At 39.3% G+C, this 22,385-nt stretch overlaps 1 protein-coding gene across 1 annotated transcript; it reads right to left on the reverse strand.

Moving 5' to 3' along the window:
* Positions 1-227: 227 nt before the first annotated feature.
* CCDC34 (coiled-coil domain containing 34) lies at positions 228-21,630 on the reverse strand. The gene is made up of 6 exons (XM_064715567.1): positions 21,311-21,630; positions 16,967-17,099; positions 14,229-14,336; positions 3,899-4,057; positions 3,303-3,438; positions 228-2,121 (listed from the first exon to the last, which is right to left on the reverse strand). Exons 1-6 carry the CDS (start codon positions 21,463-21,465, stop codon positions 1,907-1,909), a joined length of 906 nt encoding a protein of 301 aa, XP_064571637.1. The 5' UTR covers positions 21,466-21,630; the 3' UTR covers positions 228-1,906.
* Positions 21,631-22,385: the final 755 nt, after the last annotated feature.

Here is a 22,385-nt window from a genome sequence, read left to right on the forward strand (position 1 = left end):
TTCTGTGTGCTGCTACTTACCAGAAACACCGTTTGATGTTCCATGTGTTGTACACACACCAGACTTCTCCTAAATGCACACAGTAAAATTAAGACTTTCACAAAGTCTAAATGCAAACACAAACCAAATAATCTCTTAAGTCCGACTGTAAGGTGTTGCAGTCTTGTTAGCATTTGCCACTATAAAGAACAGAGACAGGCATATTGTATAAACTGATTCACTCAAAGTCATGGTACAAGTAATGTATTAGGCATAAACTTGATATGAGATAGTTTAATATTTTTTACAGCTTGCTCTGAAGAAATTAAAATATAATATTAAGTCTAGAACTAGAATCAATAGAAATTCCAGAATGTGACTTGGTGTGTTTTCTTACCACATAAATTTTATAATGTGCGATATACTTTTTAATACTGTAACTTTCTAAGGATAACAAGGTATTTCTCACAGAGATACAACTACAACAGGAAAAATAAGTCTTATTTCTGCTTTTTCCTTTTCACCATTAATAACAGAATTGTTGAGACTGGAATGGACCTCTAGAAATGATCTAGTCCAACTGTGTTGTTCACAAGAGGGGCCAACTGGAGGTGGTTTCTCAGGGCTATGTCCAGTCAAGTACTGAGTATATCCAAGAATAGAAACTCCACAACATCCCTGGGCAATTTGTTCCAGCTTTCGATGACTCTTCCTCTTAACATTTTTGCCCTCTGTTTAAATGGAATTTCCTGTACTTTGATTTCCACTCCCTGGGCACTAGTGAGGAGGGTCTGCTCTCTCTCTTCAGCCACCAGGTATTAACAGACATTGCTCAGACATTATTGAAGTTTCTCTCCTCCATGCTGAACAGTCACAGCTCTGTCAGCTTCTGAAAGAGATGCATTCTTGTCAGATGCTGCAATCCCTTAATCATCTTTGTGGCCCTTCACTGAGCTTGCTCCAGAACATCATGTCACTCTTTTCCTGGCACATTGCTGCCCAGGAATGGGCCCAGCACTCCAGTGTGGTCTCACATAGTTATGGCACAAGGGACAGGCTCTTCCTCTGCAGCCCAGGAGGCTGCTGGCTGCACTCACCACATCCATCATCAGCTGTCCAGGTGACTGATGTGAGGCTGTGCTGGCCTGCAGCTCTGCATCCACACCCCTCCTGAAGGCTGGCCTGACATTCACTTCCTTCTAGCTCTCAGCAACCTCCCCTTATCATCAGACTTCTCAAAGATCATTGAGAGCATCCTTACAGTGGCATGTGCCACTTCCTCAGCATTCTCAGGTGCACCTGACCAAATCTCACAGATTGAGGCATGTCATCACTGGCCCCAGACTTCACACCCCTGAGCAGCTCTCCCTGGTTTGTGCATATCAGGGCCGGCAAAGAGCCTGTGCTTCCTCAAGAGCCTGCAGCCATTCCTTGCAGCACTCCAGCCATCCCAGCAGATCTCTGTAATCCCAGTGACATGATAACCCTGGAACTGAGGCAGGCCAATTCCTTCTGCATTAAGCCAAGAACTGTTTTAAAATTTGTTACAAATTAAATTTATCTTTAAAATAACCTAGTCAATACTGTTGCCCAAAAGAATAATTAGATCTACAAAGGAACTCCTTCAACAACAAGAGAGGAAAAGAAGAAACAACCCAGTGCACTTTATTGGCATTGAGGTACAGTCCCATTACAATTAATCTTTTCCTTTTTCTTAAACTAAAATGCAATATAGAAAAAACATTAAAAGCCTGATTGGTCAACTAGCAATAAACACAAAACCTGCTCTAAAAAAAGGGGAGGAAAAAAAGGGGGGAGGCGGCGGGGAAGACAGGCACAAAGCAATCTGCACTGGACATGTAACTACACAGAACTTCACATTTATGGCCCCATTTGGTCAAGGTTGTAAGAACATTTTTTCTTCCATCTATAGCTTCTTTCTGCACAGGGATCCACTACAAGGGTTACTCCTGGGCTTAGAAATCACCACTGGTAAAGCTGCACATGGCTGACAAGATGCAGGTCTCTGACTCCTCTTCCTGCTGAGAACTGTGTCTTCCTTTGGGGGAGACACATGTACTGGCTTCCAAGGAATGGGGTTACAATATGCTGGAGCTGGATACAGATTTCTATCAGCACTCCCTAGAACATTTAGAAAATACACATAATTTAGAAGGAATATTTACACCACAAGCTTGCCAATGCAAGCAGTTACAAAAATTATACAACACAACATCATCTTCAGAGAAAGCACAGTCACATCACATAATTAAAGTGACTCAAAATGATAACCAGTCCACCTTTTTGCTTTTTAAACAGTAACTGATATATTCTTCACTTCTACTTAAATAATAAGCAGGTTGAATGCTCAGTCCTTTGCGTTCTTAAAAACTGTAAATGTCTACAAATTGGCTACTTTGTTTTACCCAACCACGTGATGGAAGGATACACTTCAAAGTTTGTAACACATTACACTGAATCACACAAGTGAGTAGACAAATATTCTTCAAAAATGATTGAAATAAATGATTGCAGCTGTCAGTCTGTAATGCAGGTCCAACCAAAACAGGAAGGCAAGGTATATCACCATTTAAAAATAAATGTAAGCAGAAGAGCAAAGGCTGTTCAGCTGCTTTATACCTGTTTCTTGAACATTCAAAAATCAGAATTTTGGTCTCAAAACTATTTCTGTTGCAAAGTCAAATAGAAGCAATTATTTCAGTTGCACAGAAAAATAAGATGTTTTCAAACAAAAATGGAACAGGATTACAGAAGCCAAGGAGGTGCAATGCAGGTGAAAAGCAAAATTTTAGCTCAGAACACAGGTTGGTGCCCCTGAGTCCTTTTTCAGACAGGACTTCTGCCAGCTTCTAATAGTTCTTGTGTCTCAAAACCCCACCTCTTTTCTAAGGTGGATTCAGGTGTGCTGACACACACCTTCTGTAACACAAAACTAACTTGACAATGACACAATTAATTTGCTTCACAGGACCCAAGACTTTGCTCTAGTGATTCCTATGCCTGGTAAGAAAAATCAGATAAAATCATCCTTTGGTACACCACATAATTATCTCAAATAATGTCATTTTCCTCCCAAATAATAAAAAATAAAGGCTAAGAAAAATACACAAAAGGTCTCAATCTGTTTCCCTGACTTATAGCATAGTTAAAGTAACCATTCCTATGTGACAAATATTAGATGAGTGTCTTAATTAGATAATATTAGATGAGTGTCTTAAACAGCCTTCATTTCACACTAAAATACAAGAAGGAAGGAACCACAAGCCCAAGTCACTCCCTATTTGTGTACTGTACATACAAACCTGTAGACCTCCCATTTGGGAAACCATTTAAAGCAGATTGTGGTTTATTTCTAGCATTTTGCAGCCATTCCTTAAAGATTTTCTCTGATCTTGTTCTCTTCTCCTGTAGCTCAGCCATCCGTTCTTTTTCTTTTTCCTAGAAATAAAAAAAGAAAAGGTAATACTAGACAAAGCCTGTACAATATACACAAAATATTAAATAATATTTTGCAGATTTCCAGACTGCTGAATACAATTCAAGTATTTCTTCAAATACAAGCACCTTCTCCTAACAATGGAAAAGATGCACTTTTTTTGGTTTAAGACTGAGAAAAACCCCAACCCCCAATTTCCAATTTCCATGTTAATCTAGTGTTTCCCTAAGAAAAACCAAAGGCTATTAGCAAAAATGCATTAATATGCATCTTACTTTGCTGACCATACCACAGTTTCTTTAATGCACTAACATGATAACTCTTGAAAGATTTTTCTTCATGTACAACACTGCTATTTGATGTCCATATATTCAATGTAAGATTTGAATATATCAAATCTGAATCTGCAATAAATTGCAGATTAAGTAACTCCATCCAAATAAATTGTGAGTTCATTAACACCTTCTCTTTCTTCTTCTTTTCTGCCTCTTCAGCTCTCTTCTTCTCTAACCATTCTTTATACTTTATGTCAGCCTTTTCTTTTAGCTGCATTTTTTCCAGTTCCCTTGTGGCCTTTTCTGCCATTTCTTTGCTCAGCTTTCGTTTCCTTTCTCTTCTTTCCTATGTGAAACACATCAAAGAAACAGAACAGACATTTTTTTAGTATATTTCCATGAGTGATTCTTTTGAGGAATACAGTAAATTTTATTACACATTTACAAAGAAAATTATCACAAACATTAAAAAATATGTGATACTGTAAGCTCTTTGAAGTCAGAACCAATCCACTGCTAGACTCCAGGTATGATAGACATAGAAACTTGTCCAAAAAATACTATAAAAAATTTACTTTCAGATCTCCTCAGGTTTACTGCTCTGTTTTATTTATTCTGAGATTTTTTTAAGACACTTTAGACGTATCTCAATATTTCTGGGAATGAAATACATGTTGCAATTCTCAACAATTGTGTATTAACTTTACTTGTCAGTGAATCTAGAGCAAACTACAGTTCCAAATGCAAGTCAGGTAAACTTCCCCCTTCTATTGAGATATACAGATTGTTCAGCATACTTCAGCATCAATTAAACAGTAAAAAAAGTTCACATAAAAATACAGTTCATGTTTTGTGGTATTCTCTTAAGTATTTTATACCCTTTAGTTTATCCACATAGAGACCACTTCAATAAATCAATCCACACATTCCTCCTGCTCAAATTATGAAAGGGAAAATGAGAAAACACATTCTAGGGTAAGCAAAATGGTAACTTGAGGGTGAAGTGAAATTGCTGCCTGTATGACTTGGAAGACAGAACACACCATTGGTGTCATTCACTTCTGCATCTTTGCAGTGTGTGTGTATCCAACAACAGTGTTCTGAGGAGCATTCTCTAAGCAAACAACCACACACCCACTGGCCTTTGCCTGATCTGCAGAGGGAGGTATTTTCACTTAAAGAGTGACAATAGCTCTCATTTCTGTTCCTTGTAACCTTTATGAAGTGCCTGGAATTTACTGATTGATTCTGCTTAACTCAGCTCTGAAGCAACTGCATCCACATGCAGAAACAAAAATCTACCAGACAAGCTGTGCACATGACTTGGAAGAGAGGCACAAGACTAAAGGCCAGTTTCTTCTTAATAGAAAAGAGCTGTTGTTTTTCTTTTAAGAAATCTACTTTTCCACTTCCCTGCACACTCCTCTTGAACAAAGGAGATGGTAACTTAGCAGAAAGTCATCCTGACTCAGAATTATTACAGTTGGCAGTGTGGATATAAATGCCTAGAACTACAGCTGCAAAACATAATAAGTAAATGAAATATGGGAAAAAGACATTCTCAAGAAAACAAGAAATTCCCATTTTACCATTATATGTTACCATTTTTCCCATTAAAAGAACATAAAGGCAGAAATCTAGAGCTCTCCCTGTCCCTCCCCCACCTTTTTCCCAGGTTTCCTGCAGTTATGGAAACTCCAGTTATGCATAATGAAGCAGAAGCCATAATACTGCACCGGGAACCAGCAAAACTCCCTCAGTCTGGCCTGAACTTGCTGGCCCAGTGCTTGTGCCCCCACACCAAAACCACCAGGAACCCAATAAAGCAGCACAGAGAATAAAAACCTCAGCTCATGTTGCTCTGCAGCACACTTACCTGATTTCTGCCAGCTCACAGAATCACTGGAGTTAGTGTGTCCTTTTCTGTTTGCCAGCAGCAGGAGCATCACTACAGCTGTACCATCAGCAGCTGCCCTGGGCACTGTGGGATTTCCCCCCACCCACCTCCTCTTGCAAGCCAGGCTTTAGCAGCTCTGTTTACCATCATCTCCAAGGGGGATGCTGTTACACCTAAAATCATTAGGATATTTTCAGTAGTACTGCTCTGGCATACTCTTGTCAAATACTCTTATGTGACAACAAAGACTTCTCTATGGACACAATTTCACAGAACAATTGCAATTTGTGTTCTAGCTCTATTTTCCCCTTGATTTTTTGTTGTTTGGTGGGTTTTTTTCCATTCCACTTCTAATACATTCTAGCAATTACCAGCTTAATCTGTTTGGTGGTGTAGGGAAAATGGTCAAATATTAATACATTCCAATTACAATGCATATTCTGGAATGTAAAACTACACAGAATTATAAAACAGTTGGTCCTATTAAAACAACTTCCCAACAGTGAGGCCTGTACATGTGATAAAACAATTTACAACAAAGACTAATGAAAAAATACATTTCATTGTGGGAACTAAAAAAAAAATTCAGATTCTGACGTGTTTTTATGCTAATGAAGCATGGAAACAAGATCTTTCCTAACATGAAACAAATGTTTCCATATTTTAAAATGCTGAAAAGAAAAAACAATGGATTTTTGGCAAATTATTTAAACACCACCTTCCTGAAAATAAACCAAATAACCAATTGTCTAGGCTTTCCCTCCTTCTTCACCTACAATTCATCTCAATCCCTTTTATTCAGAGCTGCTTCTCTGTCTCTTCATTACTAAATACTCCCTAAATGCAGGAACAATGGTTGTCCAGGACACATAAGAAGCATTAATGTAGATGAGAGATATCTGTGAAATCACTGAGTTAAACTATGGGAGAAGGTGGCTTACAAAGATTTTGCACGTTTTGTTTTTTGCTGACTTACCTCTGATACACATGAAAGTCACAAAACTAAGGATCATCCAAAACTACAGTCTTTAGCTAAGGGTCCTATTATATAAAAGACATGAAAATAAACATAGGAGAAAACTGATAACAAAAGGGCTACTTCCATACCTAGGGGAATGGTTCCATAACGGAAAACCATTGTAAGCAGAAAGAAGACTAAAAATCTTTCTAAATACTATAAAAGAAAGACAGGGAAGTTCTTAACTTATGTGTCTTAAATCACAGTATTTAGATAAGTTTAGCTACTCTCTAGGCTGACTCAAAGTTCAGTTAGGTCCTATGTAAACAATAACATGCCATACACACTAAAGCCACAACTATTGCTGAGTTTTACTTCCACTGAGACATCCCTAAGACGGGGACTCCCTGCAGAATTGCAGACTTGACACTGCCTAGAAATTTTTCTGCAGACAAATCAGAAATGTTTCCTCTTTCTCTCAAAATCAGAACAGATTTTCCTTCATAAAGTTACTGTAGATCACATTCCCAGCTTTAGTAACCTGTTCCATGCCAAGCTTGTCACCCTGACTGTCCCCAGCTTTTTTCCCTGTCACCCTGACTGTCCCCAGCTTTTTTCCCATCCTCACTATAAAAGTCTATCAAAAATCCTGTCCTTGTGCATATTAATGTCCATGTCCTTCACTCCTTTTCCTTTCTTTCCATGTATATGAGAAGGAAGAAATTACTTGTTTATGCTTGATGTTGTTTAGATTGGGTTTTAAAAATTCTCTTTGATCTTGTGTTCAAAACAGTCACAACCTATACACTAAACCCCCAGTAAATTTACACACATTACTATATGGTTGTGGGTATGACCTAAATTAAGGTATTGATTGTAAAACATCCAAGAAAGGCTTGTTCTCCTCCACCCTGGCCAAGCACATGACCAAGGAGAAAGGATACAAATCTACCCTGAAGGTTCAGTGCTCTGTGCTGTGATTCCACCAGCTCTCAGAACCCACTGAAGCCTGGCTCAGGTGAGTGCTTGGAAATCCCCCAGCCCACACAAATCACCTGTCCCACAAAGCTGTCATGGTGAGTGTCCACAGCTTGTGTCTTACTGAGTCAGTGCTAACTACTCACTTCTCCACAAAAATCACACCTACATGCATGTGGTGAATGCTTAAAGGATTTTAAAATCTGAAGAAGTGTCCCACTTCCTTCCTGGCAGAAGGTAGAAACAGTAAATAATTTTCCATGCAGGGAAAAAAACCCTAATTGCTTTTGAATCAGAGGCACTATATCAAGCTAGAAGAAAACTACTAGAGTATGTATTTCTGTATTTTCACATCAGTGAGTAATTGAGAGACTGGGATGTGTAAAGTGCAGAGGTGCTTTCTGTTCTGCATTTTCTATGTAGACTGTCACTGAGTTGAAGTACTTCCAGAAACTAATGATGTGATTGATATTTTTAACATAGTTCTCAAAGCAATCCTTTCCATTTTAGGATCTGCAGAATGTGACATTCTTCTTTTCACAGGTAAAACTTCTACTTCACAGCTGTTTGCTGACATCTTAGCTAGCATATTCTAGCATCAGTTAATGCTGACTGATGGCAAAATACAGGAAAAGCCCACATGGCCAACATCAGAACACACATCCTAATTTACTTGTTTATCCTCATAATAATTGTGAACATCAACCACTTCTGGCAGTCTTGGAAATCTGGATCCTTCAAACAACTGTAATTATCTTTTCAACTTTGCCCCATAACATCACTCAGTGACCAGGCCTAGCCCACACCAATACTTCCTAATGTCTCTAGAATTTCCATGTGAAAACAACAAGAGGCTAGAAAGCAGATCAGCAACAGTCTGAGCTGCAGATGGCTCTTGACAAGCTGGTTTATACCAATTTACTGCTCAAGTTCCCAGAGTCAGGGCAGACCCCACTGCAGTCTGGGAACTGGAGAATTACTGCATCTTTCTCCCAAAACGTGTTCATGTGGGGACTCATGTATGGGACAAGCACAAAGTTTCAGTGTATTTATTCCTGGAACACTCTTGGGATCTTCAGAAGAATGTGGATTCTATGACTGCTGCTGAAATACATGAGCACTCATTCACCTGTCACACTGAATTCCTCTTCCAAAACTCTGTCTAAAACTCATTCTAACACTCACCATGAGAAATTAGTTCATTCTACTTAGGGAAATTTAAAGGTAATTAAGATTCAGGTAAAACCTAAAATTATAACCATTGATCATGCATGATACCACAGAAAAATTCTGTGTAAAGACTTTTCAGGTCCAGAGAGCAAAAGACCCACAATGTGAGGGGAAAAAAAAAATCCTTAAGAAATTAGGCCCAGACTCAGGAAAAAAAAATTAGATACCTAAAGACAGACTTAGGTATGTAAACAGAAAATTTTCATTCTCAAATGCAGCTGGTTCTCATGACTGGAAAGCATTTCTACTAGAAGCTTCCCTCACAAACACACTTCTTGAAAGGTTTCAGTCTTAAACAAGTGGACATCTTAGCATCTCTTTCAAGTCTAAACTGCCAGCAAAAACCATGTCACATCATCAGGCTCTCCATTAGCAACCAGAGCTTTGACTCAACAACAGTTCAGCTGCAAGAACATGAACCTAGACAGGGAAGATCTGGATTTCATCACATTTCTGCCAGAGGAGATTGCAATTAATGTGTCCCCAAGCTGCAGGCTGGCATGACAGGATTCTACACCCCTTCTGTGGGTGTGCTGCCATTCCTTACAAAATCATTAACAACCCATTGGATGAAAGAAAGAGAGCATGAGCAAGCCCAGCTTTTGAACTTGAAAGTAATGCTCAAGCTGTGGAACAATGTGTGCTCTGCATTAACCATGCTGAGATAAAACACACATTAAACAAAAAGCCTTTGGTGTAAGAGTTGGCACCTAGGTGTCTCTTCTGGAGGAACCAGCACACCAAAAAGGGAATTCTGCTCCAAGAGCACTGTCATTCATTGCTGCACACTGGGTTGGTTCTAGGCTTTCATATACTCCTTAATGCAAATCTTCAATGAAAAAACATTCCAACAGAACTTTTCCATCCTGTACCTAACTTCCATTAAAAATTTTATTTTTCAGTAAGTAAAGGGGACTTATAGAAAAGAATAATAAAAACTGTTGAACATCCAAATTGCATTTTTAATACCTGCTTGGTAATATTTACTTTTATGGAAAAAACCATAAAAAATTGTTGCCTTTCTCTCTATTCAACCATGCACGAAGCATTAGAAATGCCACAGTCAATTTTAGATTGGCATTAGAATAATTGGTTTTTCCAATGGAAAATTCTAACTTCACTACTTGTGCTCTTACAACTTTGCTAGTGTCCTAGGTTGACTATATGATGCTTTTATCCTTAATTGTCTTGTTCTGTTTATGCTGAGTAGTAAGTTTGGTACCTTTAAGATCCAGCTAGGGATCACATTATTACAGGATAAAGAATTACGTGCAAAGAATAAATACAGGGATGTTATCAAAATGAGTTTCAGAATTATTCAGTTATTTTGGAATGCAAGTACTCCTCTTTGGGGATTTCCATCACTGCTGCAAACACATGCACAACACATGTAGTGGGTTTTGGTTTGGATGGAGCTAATTCTCTTCATAGCAGCTCCTGCTGTGCTATGTTTGCATTTGTGAACAAAACAGTGTTTGTGATGACAGGTTATCAGTAAGCAGTGCTTACAAAGCTTCGAGATCTTTTCTGCCTCTCCCCCCATGGCACCAGGGCACAGTCTGGGGGTGCACAGCCAGAACTGACACCCACCAAGCCAAGGGAAACCCCAGACCATCCTGCTCAGCAAGAAAAGCTGGGGCAGCAAGGGGGGTCTCAGCTGCCTCCTGGGGCTAACCCACAACAACAATAAAATAAATATTTATATGTACATGTGTATATATATGAATTGGATACTCCAGATCTTTCTAACTTCATGCTCTATTGACATTGTAATAATGAAGCAGCTTGGCAGAGCCAGTAAAGGTGGATTAAATATGATTTGAAGATATTATATTAGATTGCAGAAGATAGAGTGCACTGCATCAGAGTTGTTCTTTTAATATGCAACAAAAAGCTGCTGTCATCAGGCCTCAGCTTTAATCCTAACATTTTATTCAGCATTAATTCCGAAGAGGCTCTGACTGTGATGACAATGATAAAGAATTAAACTGTCATGGCAGTTTACAGGCTCTCCACACTTTATGCATTCACAATGCATTTCTCAAAAGCTTTTCATACTTTGATTTTAAATCAGCAATTCCACAATTACAGGTACCTTACTAAAGTGTTCAGTCCCACAGCTGATGATAGAAATGAAAGAGATTTCACATCAGAAGTTCACATAAAACAGGAAATGAACACCAAACTTACTTGCTCAGCATTTATAACAATATCCACTTCATTTTTATCAATAAATCTAACAGTAACTCAGAAATAAACATTTTAGTTACATAAAAAATCATGTTATGTTCATTTTCCTTCTGGAATCAAAAGCATGCTAAGCATTATTTTACAGTTAAAAGATTTCAATTGATACTTGCTAAAAAGTCAACAGACAATTTACTGTCTGCCCACAAATGGCTCAACTTTAAGAGGGAGACAAAGTAAGACTATTTTTGTCCAGGAGGGATCCAGTATCTTGCTGAAAATTGTAAAGGCATTATTAGGTTCAAGATAGTGCCTAAAAACTGGTTTTATAAAGCTTTTAATTCCTAGTGAGCTGAAAAAATTTGCCATGAACAAACATTTGTATAAACATATTTCATGGCTTAGAATGTTCTTTGATGACTCATATTTCAAAATATTACTTCTAGTTCATTTACCACCTTTAAGAACCACAAAAGCTATTTACACAGAAGAATACTAAATAGCTAGGATTCCTTTACTTTCAAAAATAGCTTCTGTAAAATTATTAGAAGCATAAGAAAACTGTAACAGTATATGATTTTTAATCTATATTAAATAATTAAAACACCAGTAGTGGACAAAACCAGTGTTCAAGCTTTGCTTCCTAAGCTCACCCTAAAGGACTATATTTAACATCACAACTAAAATTGCCATGCAAAGATACTGGGTTGACATACAGAAAACCAGAGTTGTTTTATGCATATACAAACATCCCTCACACTTCCAGCACAATGACTGTTCCAGCAGTGTCTCCTGGTGCTGGATGCTCAAGATGAAGGAAGAAGCTTGATGTGTGCTCACTGTGCTTTCCTTTCTTTATCACTGCTGTACTGAGCAATGGGAAAGGACACAAACTCGAGGGGATTACAGAGCTGAGGTCCCTAAAGCACTGTCTCTTCCAAATAAAGCATTTTCTGCTCTTTGCACACAGGGCTCAGAATCAGTAACTCAGCTTGAAAAAGGTCAGTGCTTAATGCAAACTTCAGTGAAAAGTACTGCAAGATTTGCCCCAGGAAGCATCTTTGGATACTTCCATGAGGAAATGAAGTGTTTTCCAAACAGGAGATATGTACACACTCCCCAGGAGAATTCTATCAACTGCCAGTGCTCCTGACTCACACCTCAACTACAGCTGAAATCTTGATGCACCTTTAAAAATCTTAGTCCCTGAACTGACCTATTTGTTCTTCAGTCTGTATTCAAATCCACAAATAATCTTGCAGAAACTTGAATTGGGAAGTCTACACAGCACAAATGTTCATATCCTATGGACAGCTAAGCTTTTAAATTCAGTTGACCCTTGATTTGAGTGTGGTTTATAGGAAAGACTAACCAATGAATCATCTGATTTAAATGAAAATCAGCTTACTGTTTTCTAAGCACTTGCTCTAAGGATGACCCTATGCTTCCAAAACATAATTTGATGAAGTCCAGGCACAAGCATGTTTTTTCTCCTGTCCTCTGGGCTGCTGTGATTACCATAAAAAAGACCTCCTAATCCCATTGCGAACAGAAGACAAGTTGTTAACCAGTAAAACCACAAAGTTCCAAGGAAAACCCAAATCAGTAGAAATTTATGGAAACTGAAGGAGGTGGTAGGGATAGTGAGGAGGAGACAGAAGGAAAACTTGTGGTTCTGAACTTGAACTATTTTAAGAGGCAAACCAACTCTTTCAAGCCAATGAATAGTCACAGACACACAGAATTTAATTTTCATTTAAATTTCATTTTGGAAGAGGAAAATGGAATTGTATGTGCTGAATAATAAATCTACTTTTTCCTGTGCACTTTAATTAGTAATATAAACCATAAGAAATTAATAGAGCAGGATAGGTTCTTGCAGTGGGTTTCTGCCAATTACCCAACCAGCATTAAGACTAAGATTAATTAGGTTAGATCCAAATATATGCTATTCTAGTGGTTCTAGGCTGAACCTGAAGGAGTTCTAAAATCATGGAAACAAATGTAGGAGGTCTGCCCACTCAACCCAGCTAGTGCTGTTGTGATATTTTGGGTGAATGTTCATCTGCTTTTGCTCAGAAGCAGAAGTCAATGCAGTGAGCAGCTGGAATTGCTGCAGACCATGGGACTATGAACACAGGAACTGCCAGGGCTGGACACACCCTGGGCTCCCAAGGGCTCCCACTGTCACTGGCATATTGCCTGAAAAATCCCCTTGCCCAAAATTCTTCTCCTGGGAATCTGAGAAGCCTCAGAGAAAAAGGAAAACAATCATTATCTTATTTGCTTCTCCTGTGTTTTGCTACTTTGGAATGTGGTTGTTGATTCTTTATCCAACATGTGAATTGATTTGACTTAATGACCAATCACAGTCCAGCTGGGTCAGGACTCTAGAAGGAGTCACAAGTTTTTCATTATCATTCTTTGTAGCCTTCTGTCTGTATCCTTTCTCTATTCTTCAGTATAGTTTTAGTATAGCATTCTTTAATACAATATAGATCATGAAATGATAAATTTGCCTTCTAGAAACATAGAGTCAGATTCATCATTTCCTTCCTGCCACAAGGAACCCCAAAAACACCACACTCCCTTTGCTGCCACCCAGGGCACGTGCTCACCTGCTGTGACACAGCTGGCACACAGCCCCACTGAGATCACCAACCTGTTTCTGACCCTGGACCCAGGCACTCCTTCAAGAGAACTTAAAAGCCTTTGGATCCCACCCAGAAATTAATTACTGACTGAAGGAATTTCCAATTGCTAACTGTGCTCCACTGAGAATTCCCTCCATCTGGCCCCATAACTCAATTTCCCCTCCTAAACCATATCCTCTGGTAAATACTCCTTGCCTGCCCCTGGTGATATTTAACTAAATCCTCCTTCTGGCTCTACCTGGTGTACAAAACATTGCACACAGTCAAGATGTACACTTACCCAAAAATGTTTGGGCACTGAACCTGGGAAGTCAGGGTGCACTGAAGACCAAAACCCCAGCTACCATCAGCAGAAGGCTACTGCACAAGATGCACACCCACTGTCAGTTATGTGACTACTCAGAAAACAAATACCTTTGTACCCTACAGAAAAGAAAAATCCCTCTTGAAAAAAATGTTCAGCTGCTTTGGCATGTTTTTATAATTTTCAATTAAAGCAGCCATTCATTTAGCAAACGGAAAACATGGATGGCCAAACAGACTAAGTAAATTTTACACAGGCTTACTCAAGCATGGCATGCACTAGAATATTTCCAGCCAAAGCAATATTTACCTCTTCTCTCTTTTTTAGGACCCATTCCTTGTGTTTCTCTTCAGCTATCCTTTTTCTTCTTTCCCATTCTTGATTTTGCTTCATTTCCTCAAGCTGTTTATTCACTTCCTAATTAGAAAAAGAGTATATATTTCAAAGCTGTGGTAACCACTTACAGCAATACTGACAGTAGTGCTGCAGTGAAAACAATGTAAGCATTAGATTTTGGTATATTTTTCTTCATTAAGATTCTGGAAAAGAAGAATGGCAGTCAACACAGAAATACTATGAAATACAATTAATGGAAATCCATAATTTTTACGATATTAACTGGAAATACATATTTTAATTAGGCTTTGGAAGCAATTAAATGCATCAAATCATTCCTCAGTTTACTGAAATGCCTTTTTAGTCAGTAGACTTAATTTGCAGCAGTACTTTCTTACAATATTTAAAATTTAGCATGTGTACTGCTCTGCACTGTGGATGGTATGAAAAGCAAAGCAAAATATTATTCACCTGTGATTTTTAGTACCAGAACTACCAGAACTTTAGGGCTTAACCTAAGGCTTACTAAAGCCAAAATTATTGTAGATTCTAGCAAATTTTCAAACGGGAGCTTTAATTTGAGAGAAGAAATTTTCCAAGTATATTTATATGACATACAGTATATATGCAACCATTTGTACCTCTCCAGTGAAATTAATAAAGACAAAACATAACTAAGGAGACAATTGAGATGTCCACCTTCTCCAACAGTAACATTAACACAGATCATTAATTTTCAATGAAAATTCATACCTTGAAACACAGACAGATGGAATTATTTCCACAAAATTGATTTTTATGGTGCCTACATTGCAGTCAGTTTCAGAGACAGCCCCCTTTCTTATGACACAGAATTTCAGTTTAGTAGGACATCAACAGAAGCTTACAGAAAGCTCAAACACCCACAATAGAGAGACAATTTCAAAATACAGTTGTTGCTGTATTGAGGCAAAGTTACCCCAAACAACATGTCTTTTGAGTTCCAAGACACCTGTATTGCAGGGATCTGGTTACTGTAAAAGCTGATTGTCACGGTCATATTTTCTGAAAAATTCATTCACCAGGAGTTCTTCTCCTAGGAAGCTGAGAAGCCTCAGAGAAAAATGAAAATAATATTATCTCATCTGCTTCTCCTGTTTTGCTGCTATGGAATGTGGTTTGGAGATTGTTTATCCAACATGTGAATTGTTTTTACTTAATGACCAAGTGTTGGGACTTGGGAAGAGTTCACGGGTTTTTCATTAGTATCTTGTTAAACCTTCTATAAGTATTCTTTCTGTATTCTTTAGTATAGTTTCAGTATAGCATTCTTTCATATATAATACCATAAAATAATAAATTAGCCTTCTAAGAACATGGAGTCACATTCTCAATTCTTCCCTCATCCTTGGGACCCTGAAAATACCACAGCTGATGGCACTCTGAGCACCTTACAAGACTCAACCTAATTGCACTCCAAATGTTTATCCACCTTTTTGACATGCAGGGCAGACTTTGTACTAATGTCAGCAAAAGATCTGAAACCTCACTGTTGTTTCTCAGGATATCAGTTTAGAATCCTTTTATAATGCAAACAGAGTAATATTTTTTGGTATAAATATCACACATTTAATTCTCTTCTGGCATCTTACAAAAATGTTGATTATATCACACTGTCTTGTTGCAGTTTAACATCTAATGTTTTCAAAATCTTACAAATGATATGGCTGTTTTCTACATGGCCTTAAGTAATGCTTGTTCTGCAACTGTTCTTAATACTGAGTTGAGAGACATCTGCTAGCTTACATTTCCACTGCCAATCCAGGATATAAATGGGAAGTCATGAAACGTTTGGTTCATGTGGATTAACAGATCAAAGCATATTCCTCAAGCTTAACAAACTCCTTTGGAGTACTGCTGACCTGTAAAATTCTGTTCCTGAACCTTCCAGTGGCAGGTGTTCTATAAACAACATGAGGTAGCCAACATAAAACTTTACAGACAATCCCAGAAAGGCTAGGAAAAAATTCAAGGTCAAACAGTTACTCAGTAACTGAAGTGAGAAATTATCTAATTTTGATGTGATTGTTCTAATCACTACCCAATACTTCCCATTTGATTTTCTACAACTGTATCATTTAATCAACTGCAACTACAAACAGAGTAATCAGGAAAAGACAGGGTGCTCTCAGTTGTGTCCCAGCCCTGGTTCTCAGGAACTGTTCATCTACAAGGGGGAAAAAGAATGAGGGGAAAAAATGCAGCAACAGGGATCCCTTTCCTGGGAAAGGACACCAAAGAGTTGTCAAGTTACGTGCTGAGTGGGTAACAGCATTGTTCTTCAAAACTAACTGAGAAGCTTGGCATTCTTAAATCAGCACACACCTCGTTTTCATCTACAACCTACATGCAGGCCTATGTACCCATGATGAAAATTAAGTTAGTAATTATATAAATGTTTTAATCTTCTAATATGGAACCATTACCTGACAACTGGATAAACAAAATATTATACAGCACCAGTTCAATGAAGTACAACATGTAGCAAAAGAAAATGCACATGACATGACTCATACCAGCACTGGCAAACACAAACACTATGGAGGCCTAAAACACTGCAAAAAACAAAAGGAAAAAAACCAACTACTTGTGTTTCTACAACCAAGGAAAAAAAAATCCTGTGTCTGCTCTCTTCTGCTGGACTCGGACTCAGAAGAGCTGGATGTCATCACCTCTGCAGCCTGAGCCTGCAGGCGGGCACGCAGCTCCTTCTCTTTGCCAATGAACCACTCTTCCCATGGTGAAAGGTTATCTTTCCAAGGTGATGCTTTTCTCTCCTCTGCTGTTTCAGAGTGTTCAGCCCTCCTGAATTAAAAACAAGAAACAGAAGAGAGTATTATCTATAATGTATTTGATGGAAAAGTTAAAGTGCTACTGTCTTGAAAAGGTACGTTTCTTTCATGGCATAATGTGACAACAATGACATAATTTTTCTACTTGTTTAGTAATCTCCCTAATGGATAAATGGCATTTATAATACACCTCTGACCACCCTCCTTACAGTCTACATTTCTCTTGCTAAACTCTAAACTGTGGAACATATTCAAACATTACCTTTTAGGAACTAAACTAAAAGAATACCCGTAACATCAAAGTGTCACTTTGCTTCTCACAGATGGAAGCCAAGGAAAAACAGAGGTTTAACATTAAAATCCTGTCTGTGGTCACAAGATGCTCCATGTATCCAGTGGTCTTTAGCAGAAGCAAAGCAAAAGCAGAGAATGTTATTTTCTTTGTTCAACTCTTACACCAGTGGATTCATGGTATCAAGCAACCTCAGCATTAAGAGTCCATTCATTATGAATCCATCTGTTCAATCCAGGAAGTTTTCCACATTAAAACACTTTCACAGGAAATGTGCTTAAGAAATACAGCCAGCATACAACACTTGATGGTATTATACAAGGTTCAATTAGACATTTAATAGCACACCTTATGTAAGTCACTCATGAATAAATGCAGCATTCCTAGCCCCACATCACAAGTATCTTTTATAAGATTCTATACATGTACTATTTCATAAGTAACACAGCATATTAGGGTCCAAGTCAGCAAAATTTGAAAACAGATAAAGAAATTTCTTTAACAGATTGCTTCTATCTGCCACAGTGTGGAAGGGGCTAGCAGCAGGCCTGTTAGCTAAAGGAGCAAGAAGTAAGAAGAAGAAGCTGATAAGGAGCTTTCTCCAAGGCCATAACCAAGGAGATCGAGAGAAGAAAGATAAGAGCATTCTGCAGCTGGATGAAACATTTTTAGTAAGTTAGGTGGAGTCATTATAACTTTTCACCAATAGCATGGTATTGACTTATTGTGGCCAATAGTTAAGGTAGAAGAAGGGAAAACAACTGGAAAGTGTATAAAAGATCTGCCATTTTCACTAATAAAGTGTTGCCAACTGAGACTGCTTGTGAGCTCTGCTTTGTGTCGTGACTGCCTCGACTGCAACACCACAGAATTTTTTTCTTGAGAACAAAGCAATGAAACTAGACTTCACTATTTCCTATGGATGTACAGGCTCTGGAAATAGCTACCTACATACATGTTCCACTACAGTGAGGAATTCTGTTTGTTGAACCTAAGCTACACAAGAAGCATCCAACAAGCATATTAGGCTAATGCTGCAGAAATAAAATTTGTAAATGTACGGCATCTGTATTTTATCAATCTAAAAGTACAATATATTAATGACACAGCTGTACTCCAACACTCAACTGCACAACATTTTCTGTCCCACTCATCTTCAGAGTACATTTCTGTGCTAGAAAGCATTTGGGGACAAAGTCAGTGTTACAGAGTGTGTCCTACTCTTCCCTGTTGTTTTACCCATGTATGTTTGCACTAACAGGATTTTGCTGGTCAGCTCAGGGTGACTGATTCACACTGAAACTACCTGGAGCAGGTTTATTTCCCCAGACAAACCCACTTTTATGGTGTGAAATGCAAAATAACAGAACTGGCAGGGACAACCCTGTCAGTGCAAGGACAGAAGCAGCACAGACCAAATACTCATCAGCCCCACACATTCTGCTGCACTCCAGAGCTTTTATGCTGCATTATTAATAAAGACCAAAAATTTAACAGAGGCAGCTCTTAAACACATACATATAATAAAAGATGCCACTTAAGAATGCCTAATAACACATTTTGTAAGAAAATAAGTCTCTGAAAGTTCACTAAAGGACAAAAGTATTATATGTTCACATTCAGAAAAAAACCCCATAACTTTGTACAGACTTGACATTTTGGGCAGGGATATTTCCTCAATACATTCTTTTGCTTTGTGTGATTTGCATTATGGCACCTAGTGGAACACAACTGACAAATTAAGCCAACTGTAGAAAAGGTACAAATAGGAGAACAAATAAATTAGGAAAAATGAAATTTATTATGTCTTTTCTTGTATCAGTACTCATGAAATTCAGGCTGTCAACTTCTCAAGGAAAGTTATTCACAGTAACAGATTAAAAACTTACTGCAGACAACTAAGAAATAACACAAAATGGAACTTAAACAGAGGAAAACACAAGCTCAGTATTAAGACCTGTTAGGAGAAACACTTCTCCAATACTGTGTCTAAAGCTCTCCAATTGCACCAGAACCCAGACTTCCTTGGTGTGCATTGCAGCCACCAGTCACACTCTCCTAGCACATCAACTATGCATTTTAAATCTCACACACCTTGAATTTCACAGGACCATTTTCTGAAATTCTAGCAGTTATGAACTTCTTCAAAATAATCAAAGTAATAAACTTCTTAAAATAACCCATGCTCAAGTGCTTACTTACATTTAGCTGTAAGTAAGTATCTTAAATCAAACTAGACATAGAAATAGTTTTTCATTATTATAATTCTGGTACCTTGGTAGCTACAGACAGAAGCTGCCATATGAACACAAGTAGGCACTTGGTGCAGCACAGCAGCAGTGTTACCCAGCAGCATAGGGTATATTTAGCCCACTGTTTAGTCATGTGAAAAATGCCTATTTTATGATTGGCTTTTTGCAAATATTAAAATGAATATTATATATGCTATGTTAGAAAGTTATGCTGTACCAATTTTCTTAACTAGTGGGTAAATACAGTTTTAGGTTATAACATAATGGCAAAATAGAAACTATGCTATGTAAGATACTTTTCTTAAAGAAAGGACTCTCACCGAGCTAGCAGCCAGAGGACACCCAAATCTTCTAGAGAAAAAGAATTTATTGCTCCATTATCAGAAGAAATGAACTTCTTCCTGCCTTGCTCAGCCCTGAAGAGCTGTCAGGATTAAGAAAGAGTTGACACTGACCAGACAGAATCATGTGTGAGAGGTATGGATATGTAACAGGCTGTTGTTTTAAAGGGTTAATGCTCTGTTAATGTGGGTCCTTTTTCGGGCTTATTTTGCCCAGAAAAAGGCACCCAGGCTGTCCGAAACTCTTTGTTCTTATTGTCTTGTATTGTCCTAATCTCAATTGTTCAAATTTTTATTACTCTAATATAGTACTATTTTATAACCAGTTTATTACTATTAAACTTTTAAAATTTTAAAAACAAGTGATTGGCGTTTTTCACAGTCAGACTGCCAGCTCAGGCCCTACAAGTGGCCGTGCTCAGCTGCACCTCAGTGATGCCAGACAACACTGCAGCAACAGGCCCGAGTTGGGAGCTGTTCCAAACAGCCCCTGAAGCTGCAAAGACGTGCTGCAGCTTGAACAAACTGCAACAAACTCCAAAGGGCACGAATAAAATTGCTCATTGGGAATAGTACAGAGAGAGCTAACAGAAAAACTGAAAGAAGGGACTATAAACCGGCTGGGTTCTTCACTCAGAAGCTTCTGGCTACAATTGAACACACTTTCCCTGCACTTTTAGCACCTTTTTCAAGAAATGCTTTTAAGTAAAGTGCAGTGTGGTCCATATTCCTTCACTGCTCTCCATGGAAATTTGAGAACCCTGCTGGAAATCTGCACCCCGTGAAGCTCTGCTGCCCTTCCTTTACTTCACCGGCACTTTTAGCTCAGCTCAGCCTCGCTAGCTACATTCACCCCCAGTTAATGCACAAATCTGTGAAGTTTCTATCGTGAAGCTGTTTTCCAGATTAGGATCGGCTCTCCCTGCTCTTCCCGCTTCTGTTTTAAAGGAATGAGGAATTATTCTCCTGTCAAGCCAGCGAGATCCCAAGTAAAAAGAATGTATTTTATGTTTGCATATAATTAAAATGGATAATAATTAAGCCGCCGGAGCAGGAGCTGTGCAACGCTTACAATGCAAAACTGACTGTGGACCCAGCTACATACACTATGCAAAACAACCCTACAGTCTGCAAGCACTTTTAAATTAAGGCAGGAAATACTGTAGCCTATAAAAATACTCATGTGTCCACTGAGAAGACTTTCCAAGACAATGAAAAGGAACAAAGCTCTTAAAGCGCTCATCTCCAAACAAGGCTATATTTATGTAAAATAACCTCCTGTCTCCGGCGGAGGGAAGCGAGTACAAGGGCAGAGCCCGGTCCCTGCCGCGGGGGTTACCTATGGCCCGGCGGGCTCCGGGTGGCTCCGGGAGGCTCCGCCCGCTCCGGGGAGCTGCAGCGGGAAGGGAGCGAGAGCGGCGAGCCCTCCGAGGGGCTGGGGGAGAGCCGGCCCTCAGCGGGCGAAGGGCTCGGGCCGATGGCCCCGCCGCTCATGGCGGGGGCCACGGCTGGCACCGGCAGGGGCGCGCACCGGTTACCGACAAGGGCGGTTACCGACGCCGGCAGGGCGGGCTCCGGCAGGGGCGGGCTCCGGCCGCGCTCCCGACGATCCTCGCGGCTCTGCCATGGCCGCTCGCTCACGGCCCCGCCGTGTGCGGCCCTGAGGCAAGGCCTAGGGAGAGCCAGCGGCTAAGAACGGCGGCCCCTGCCCCGCTGGTGGGCAGCGAGCCGAGGCCCCGCAGCGCTGGGATGTGCCGGAGCTGCCCGCCTAGCACCGCCAGGGCGAGCACTGACACGCCTGTGCTGATCCACAGCAACTCCTCGCAGCTCTTTATTCCTCAACGTTTCTGCGCACGGACCGGTGCAATAAACAGGGGGCCGGTAACCTCATCTGCAGGTGGCAATCCTGACAGATCACAAGGATGAGGCATCTTAACATTCAAACACTCTGTAATTATACTGGCATTCAATTGCAAGATCCCATTTCAATCCTCACAGTTACTATCTTGTTTCTGATTCAAAGTTCTAAAGCTTGGTTTTCATACACCTCTGCTAGGAAAATGGTGTCCTTTGCCTTCTCATCAGTTAATTTTCCACTGAGTCTACAACTATATGTAATAGATAGGTCAGATTATATATCTATATAGATATTCCTATCCTTGTTTTCCACTACATTCTTTGTCAGCCTTCTATTTGGGTTCCAAGCCCCAGGAACACTGTTCCCCTTCATTGCTTATGTTGGGCCACCCTAATCCTCCCCCCGCCTTTCAGCCAAATCTTAAGTAGGATCAGCACCAAACATTTGCGCAACCAAAGCTTTCCATTACCTTCAAATTTCATCAACCACGGAGATAACTTGGTTATCTTAGCAGTTAGTAAAATTTCCAGCAGTTGCTAAAATTTTATAAAACTTT

Source organism: Zonotrichia leucophrys, chromosome 5, assembly GCF_028769735.1.
Source record: "Zonotrichia leucophrys gambelii isolate GWCS_2022_RI chromosome 5, RI_Zleu_2.0, whole genome shotgun sequence".
Classification (NCBI taxonomy): Eukaryota; Metazoa; Chordata; class Aves; order Passeriformes; family Passerellidae; genus Zonotrichia; species Zonotrichia leucophrys.

Coding starts and splice junctions, on each gene's coding strand:
- CCDC34 (XM_064715567.1), bottom strand. CDS start 21,465: ATGAGCGGCGGGGCCATCGGCCCGAGCCCTTCGCCCGCTGAGGGCCGG. Junction 14,337..16,966: donor TGCAGGCTCAGGCTGCAGAG/GTGATGACATCC, acceptor TTTTCTAATTAG/GAAGTGAATAAACAGCTTGA. Junction 4,058..14,228: donor TCCTAAAAAAGAGAGAAGAG/GTAAATATTGCT, acceptor TGTTTCACATAG/GAAAGAAGAGAAAGGAAACG.